The sequence below is a fragment of the Oncorhynchus mykiss genome, chromosome 24 (assembly GCF_013265735.2).
Source record: "Oncorhynchus mykiss isolate Arlee chromosome 24, USDA_OmykA_1.1, whole genome shotgun sequence".
NCBI classification, from domain to species: domain Eukaryota; kingdom Metazoa; phylum Chordata; class Actinopteri; order Salmoniformes; family Salmonidae; genus Oncorhynchus; species Oncorhynchus mykiss.
Window position 1 is genome coordinate 43,126,165 of NC_048588.1, and position 7,500 is coordinate 43,133,664.

The 7,500-nt window shown below is 41.5% G+C and overlaps 1 protein-coding gene across 2 annotated transcripts in view; it reads left to right on the top strand.

The window, feature by feature from the left end:
- Positions 1 to 7,500, top strand: part of cdon (cell adhesion associated, oncogene regulated) — a 146,426-nt gene that overhangs the window by 59,878 nt on the left and 79,048 nt on the right. For both annotated transcript variants that reach the window (XM_036961315.1, XM_036961316.1), the window contains exon 2: positions 4,943 to 5,136. In XM_036961315.1, the coding sequence (XP_036817210.1) occupies positions 5,073 to 5,136 (64 nt within the window). In that variant the 5' untranslated portion in view covers positions 4,943 to 5,072. The remainder of the gene's footprint in view (positions 1 to 4,942; positions 5,137 to 7,500) is intronic.

Consider the following 7,500-nt stretch of genomic DNA (forward strand, 5'->3'; position numbering starts at 1 on the left):
AACATCTACCGTTTTATATCATTTGTACTGTTCTAGAACATCTACTGCTCTATATCATTAGTACTGTTCTAGAGCATCTACTGTTCTATATCATTAGTACTGTTCTAGAACACATACTGTTCTATATAATTAGTACTGTTCTAGAACATCTACTGCTCTATATCATTAGTACTGTTCTAGAGCATCTACTGTTCTATATTATTAGTACTGTTCTTGAACATCTACCGTTCTATATCATTAGTACTGTTCTAGAACATCTACTGTTCTATATCATTAGTATTGTTCTAGAACATCTACTGTTCTATATCATTAGTTTTATTCTAGAACATCTACCGTTCTATATCATTAGTACTGTACTGTACTGTTCTAGAACATCTACTGTTCTTTATCATTAGTACTGTTCTAGAACATCTACTGTTCTATATCATTAGTTCTGTTCTAGAACATATACCATTCTATATCATTAGTTCTGTTCTAGAACATCTACCGTTCTATATCATTAGTACTGTTCGAGAACATCTACTGTTCTATATCATTAATACTGTTCTAGAACATCTACTGTTCTATATCATTAGTACTGTTCTAGAACATCTACTGTTCTATATCATTAGTTCTGTTCTAGAACATCTCCCGTTCTATATCATTAGTACTGTACTGTGCTGTTCTTGAACATCTACTGTTCCATATCATTAGTTCTGTTTTAGAACATCTACCGTTCTATATCATTAGTACTGCACTGTACTGTTCTAGAACATCTACTGTTCTATATCATTAGTTCTGTTCTAGAACATCTATTGTTCTATATCATTAGTACTGTTATAGAACATCTACCGTTCTATATCATTAGTACTGTTCTAGAACATCTACTGTTCTATATCATTAGTACTGTTCTAGAACATCTACTGTTCTATATCATTAGTTCTGTTCTAGAACATCTACCGTTCTATATCATTAGTTCTGTTCTAGAACATCTCCCGTTCTATATCATTAGTACTGTTCTAGAACATCTACTGTTCCATATCATTATTACTGTTCTAGAACATCTACCGTTCTATATCATTAGTTCTGTTCTAGAACATCTACCGTTCTATATCATTTATACTGTTCTAGAACATCTACTGTTCTATATCATTAGTACTGTTCTAGAACATCTACTGTTCTTTATAATTAGTACTGTTCTAGAACATCCACTGCTCTATATCATTAGTTCTGAGGAGAGGGAGATGATGGCTTTGTTATGGAAGGTTTGGGAATCTGTTCCTTTTAGGTCGTTGTAGAATTTAATGTATCTTTTCTGGATTTTGAAAATTAGTGGGTATCAGCCTAATTCTGCTCTGCATGCATTATTCTGTGTTTTACATTGTTCACAGAGGATATGTTTGCAGAATTCTGCATGCAGAGTCTCAATTTGGTGTTTGTTCCATTTTGTGAAGTCTTGGTTGGTGAGCGGACCCCAGACCTCACAACCATAAAGGGCAATGGGTTCTACAACTGATTCAAGTATTTTTAGCCAGATCCTAATTGGGATGTCAAATTTTATGTTCCTTTTGATGGCATAGAAAGCCCTTCTTGCCTTGTCTCTCAGATCGTTGACAGCTTGTGGAAGTTACCTCTGGTGCTGATGTTTAGGCCGAGGTATGTAGTTATAGTATATAGTTTTTTGTGTGCTCTAGGGCAACCGTGTCTAGATGAAATTTGTATTTGTGGTCCTGGCGACTGGACCTGTTTTGGAACACCATTATTTTGGTCTTACTGAGATTTACTGTCAGGGCCCTAGATACACTAGTCTGCTTTTAATGATAATGCGGAAGATTATCCCAAGGTTACTGTTGACGCATATTCCACGGTAGTTATTGGGGTCAAATTTGTCTCCACTTTTATGGATTGGGGTGATCAGTCCTTGGTTCCAAATATTGGGGAAGATGCCACAGCTAAGGTTGATGATAAAGAGTTTAAGTATAGCCAATTGGAATTTGTGGTCTGTATATTTGATCATTTCATTGAGGATACCATCAACACCACAAGCCTTTTTGGGTTGGAGGGTTTGTATTTTGTCCTGTAGTTCAATCAATGTAATTGGAGAATCCAGTGGGTTCTGGTCGTCTTTAATAGTTGATTCTGAGATTTGTATTTGATCATGTGTATGTTTTAGATGTTTGTTCTTTGTTGTAGAGCCAGAAAGATTGGGGAAGTGGTTTACCCATACATCTCCATTTTGGATAGATAATTATTTGTGTGTGTTGTTTGTTTAGTGTTTTCCCATGTTCCCAGAAATGGTTAGATTCTATGGATTCTTCAATTACATTGAGCTGATTTCTGACGTGCTGTTCCTTCTTTTTCCGTAGTGTATTTCTGTATTGTTTTAGTGATTCGCCATAGTGAAGGCGTAGATGCAGGTTTTCTGGGTCTCTATGTTTTTGTCTGGACACGATTCTCAATTTGTTTCTTAGGTTTTTGGATTCTTCATCAAACCATTTGTCGATGTTGTTAATTTTCTTCGGTTGCCTGCTGGACATTGTTAGATTTGATAAGGAATCTGAGAAGTCAAATATACTGTTCAGGTTTTCTACTGCCAAGTTTACACCTTCACTGTTACAGTGGAACATTTTGTCCAGGAAGTTGTCTAAAAGTAATTTATTCTTTTTTAATTATTATTTAATCAATTTTTGGTAGATTTCTCTGTGTGTCTGGACCACAGCTTCAGGCAACAGTGAACCTGGGAGTGTTAGTGTGTGTATGTCTTCAAGCTACAGTCAGTCTTAGAGGAGTTAGTCCTGTGTGACTAGAGATATTGAGAGCAGAGAGGAAAATCTCTTCAGTACTCGTTCATTCGGGGGGAGGGGTGGGGGGGGGGGGGGGGGGGGGGGTAAGAGGCCAGGAGTGTGTGAGATCAAGGGGTGTGTAAAGAGAATATGTCATGACGATCAGGAGGAATGGTGTTTGGGATTAATCACAGGGCTTAATAGAGTTTTTTTTTCCACTGGGCTGGGCAAGGAGGGAGATGAGATGAGACAGGCAGAGGGGGAACTTATTTCACTAGTTACTGACTGGTTAAAACTGCAGCCTATTCCCTATATATAAAGTATACATCGTTTGAGACTGTTTGGCTGGTTACATGTCTCTATTTCTGCATTATCTCATCTTGTCTGTACCTAGAGAGAGAGAGAATGATATGTGGTGATGTCTGTACCTAGAGAGAGAGAATGATATGTGGTGATGTCTGTACCTAGAGAGAGAATGATATGTGGTGATGTCTGTACCTAGAGAGAGAGAATGATATGTGGTGATGTCTGTACCTAGAGAGAGAGAGAATGATATGTGGTGATGTCTGTACCTAGAGAGAGAGAGAATGATATGTGGTGATGTCTGTACCTAGAGAGAGAATGATATGTGGTGATGTCTGTACCTAGAGAGATACTGATATGTGGTGATGTCTGTACCTAGAGAGAGAGAGAATGATATGTGGTGATGTCTGTACCTAGAGAGAGAGAGAATGATATGTGGTGATGTCTGTACCTAGAGAAAGAGAATGATATGTGGTGATGTCTGTACCTAGAGAGAACGAGTGATATGTGGTGATGTCTGTACCTAGAGAGAGAATGATATGTGGTGATGTCTGTACCTAGAGAGAGAGAGAATGATATGTGGTGATGTCTGTACCTAGAGAGAGAGAGAATGATATGTGGTGATGTCTGTACCTAGAGAGAGAGAATGATATGTGGTGATGTCTGTACCTAGAGAGAGAGAGAATGATATGTGGTGATGTCTGTACCTAGAGAGAGAATGATATGTGGTGATGTCTGTACCTAGAGAGAGATAATAATATGTGGTGATGTCTGTACCTAGAGAGAGAGAGAATGATATGTGGTGATGTCTGTACCTAGAGAGAGAGAGAATGATATGTGGTGATGTCTGTACCTGGATAGAGAGATGATATGTGGTGATGTCTGTACCTAGACAGAGATGATATGTGGTGATGTCTGTACCTAGAGAGAGAGAATGATATGTGGTGATGTCTGTACCTAGAGAGAGAGAGAGAATGATATGTGGTGATGTCTGTACCTAGAGAGAGAATGATATGTGGTGATGTCTGTACCTAGAGAGAGAGAATGATATGTGGTGATGTCTGTACCTAGAGAGAATGATATGTGGTGATGTCTGTACCTAGAGAGAGAGAGAATGATATGTGGTGATGTCTGTACCTAGAGAGAGAGAATGATATGTGGTGATGTCTGTACCTAGAGAGAGAATGATATGTGGTGATGTCTGTACCTAGAGAGAGAGAGAGAATGATATGTGGTGATGTCTGTACCTGGATAGAGAGATGATATGTGGTGATGTCTGTACCTAGAGAGAGATGATATGTGGTGATGTCTGTACCTAGAGAGAGAGAATGATATGTGGTGATGTCTGTACCTAGAGAGAGAGAGAGAATGATATGTGGTGATGTCTGTACCTAGAGAGAGATGATATGTGGTGATGTCTGTACCTGGACAGAGATGATATGTGGTGATGTCTGTACCTAGAGAGAGATGATATGTGGTGATGTCTGTACCTAGAGAGAGATGATATGTGGTGATGTCTGTACCTAGAGAGAGATGATATGTGGTGATGTCTGTACCTGGACAGAGATGATATGTGGTGATGTCTGTACCTAGACAGAGATGATATGTGGTGATGTCTGTACCTAGAGAGAGATGATATGTGGTGATGTCTGTACCTGGACAGAGATGATATGTGGTGATGTCTGTACCTGGACAGAGATGATATGTGGTGATGTCTGTACCTGGACAGAGATGATATGTGGTGATGTCTGTACCTGGACAGAGATGATATGTGGTGATGTCTCTACCTAGACCTAAACCCTATGCATCTCGGCTGAATAGTGCTGTGCTCCTGTTCTAATGTTGTTCTGTTGTCTGTCTATCTCTGTGTGTTGCAGGTGTGCTGACCAGACGTCAGGTGTGTGTGTGTGTGTCGGGTGTGTGTGTGTGTGTGTGTTGTTGTTGTGTGTGTGTGTGTTTTGGTGTGGGTGCTGGGTGGCAGGCGATCAGCTGGGCTGAGTGGTCACTATGGCTGGTGGTCTAAGGGTTCTCTGCACTGTGCTCTGTCTCAGCCAAGCGCTCCTACTCTGTGGTAAGTACTGATAATACAGTCAACCTTCATTAAGTTAAGGCTTTATTCCTCTTCTTCTAAAGTGTTTTGTACTTCAAGAAATGATCAAAAGTGTGCTGATTTAGGAATGAGTGCTCTATTGGTGTATATACAGTAGTTTAGTGGTTTTTTACACATCATGCCTACCACTTTGAAGATGCAAAATATTTTTTATTGTGAAATAAACAAGTAAAAAAAGAACAGAGAACTTGAGCGTGCATAACTATTCACGCCCTCAAAGTCAATACTTTGTAGAGACACCTTTTGCAGCAATTACAGCTGCAAGTCTCTTAGGGTTTGTCTCTGTAAGCTTGGCACTTCCAGCCACTGGGATTTCTGCCCATTCTTCAAGGCAAAACTGCTCCAGCTCCTTCAAGTTGGATGGGTTCTGCTGGTGTACAGCAATATTTAAGTCATACCACAGATTCTCAATTGGATTGAGGTCTGGGCTTTGACTAGGCTGTTCCAATAAATTTTCCCCTTAAACCACTCAAGTGTTGCTTTAGCAGTATGCTTAGGGTCATTGTCCTGCTGGAAGGTGAACCTCCGTCCCAGTCTCAAATCTCTGGAAGACAGAAACAGGTTTCCCTCAAGAATTCCCTGTATTTAGCGCCATCCATCATTCCTACAATTCTGACCAGTTTCTCAGTCCCTGCCAATGAAAACCATGATGCTGCCACCACGCTTCACTGTGGGGATGATATTCTCGAGGTGATGAGAGGTGTTGGGTTTGTGCCAGACATAGCGTTTTCCTTGATGGCCAAATAGCTCAATTTTAGTCTCATCTGACCAGAGTACCTTCTTCCATATGTTTGAGGAGTCTCCCACATGCCTTTTGGCGAACACCAAACGAGTTCGCTTATTTGTTTCTGGCCACCTTCCGTAAAGCCCAGCTCTGTGGAGTGTACGGCTTACAGTGGTCCTATGGACAGATACTCCAATCTCCGCTGTGGAGCTTTGCAGCTCCTTCAGGGTTATCTTTGGGCTCTTTGTTGCCTCTCTGATTAATGACCTCCTTGCCTGGTTCATGAGTCTTGTTGGGCGGCCCTCTCTTGGCAGGTTTGTGGTGCCATATTCTTTCCTTTTTTTAATAATGGATTTAACTGTGCTCCGTGGAATGTTCAAAGTTTCAGATATTCTTTTATAACCCATCCCTGATCTGTACTTCTCCACAACTTTGTCCCTGACCTGTTTGGAGAGCTCCTTGGTCTTCATGGTGCCGCTTGGTGGTGCCCCTTGCTTAGTGGTGTTACAGACTCTGGGGCCTTTCAGAACAGGTGTATATTTACTGAGATCATGTGACACTTAGATTGCACACAGGTGGACTTTATTTAACAAATTATGTGACTTCTGAAGGTAGCCTTGGAGGTGTTGTGGCCACTCTTCTGTTTATCCTAGCCTTGGAGGTATTGTGGACACTCTTCTGTTTACCCTAGCCTAGGAGGTGTTGTGGCCACTCTTCTGTTTACCCTAGCCTTGGAGGTGTTGTGGCCACTCTTCTGTTTATCCTAGCTTTGGAGGTATTGTGGCCTCTCTTTTGTTTACCCTAGCCTTGGAGGTGTTGTGGCCACTCTTCTGTTTATCCTAGCCTTGGAGGTGTTGTGGCCACTCTTCTGTTTACCCTAGCCTTGGAGGTGTTGTGGCCACTCTTCTGTTTATCCTAGCCTTGGAGGTATTGTGGCCACTCTTTTGTTTACCCTAGCCTTGGAGGTGTTGTGGCCACTCTTCTGTTTATCCTAGCCTTGGAGGTGTTGTGGCCACTCTTCTGTTTATCCTAGCCTTGGAGGTGTTGTGGCCACTCTTCTGTTTACCCTAGCCTAGGAGGTGTTGTGGCCACTCTTCTGTTTACCCTAGCCTTGGAGGTGTTGTGGCCACTCTTCTGTTTACCCTAGCCTTGGAGGTGTTGTGGCCACTCTTCTGTTTACCCTAGCCTAGGAGGTGTTGTGGCCACTCTTCTGTTTACCCTAGCCTAGGAGGTGTTGTGGCCACTCTTTTGTTTACCCTAGCCTTGGAGGTGTTGTGGCCACTCTTCTGTTTACCCTAGCCTAGGAGGTGTTGTGGCCACTCTTTTGTTTACCCTAGCCTTGGAGGTGTTGTGGCCACTCTTCTGTTTACCCTAGCCTTGGAGGTATTGTGGCCAATGCCTCATTCCTTCTTATGGCTCAAAACGCGCTTTTGCGACCCTTTTGCTTTGCAGTGCGACATTAATGTTTGGTTGGTTTCGTTCGAATCTTTGCGATCCGCATTTCAGTCATCATGCACTGCTTGGATGTACAATTCTATAGGATTTCCCCAAAAACCTTCCCAATGTTGACTGTGAAGTAGGCCTACCTGGCAGAATGATAT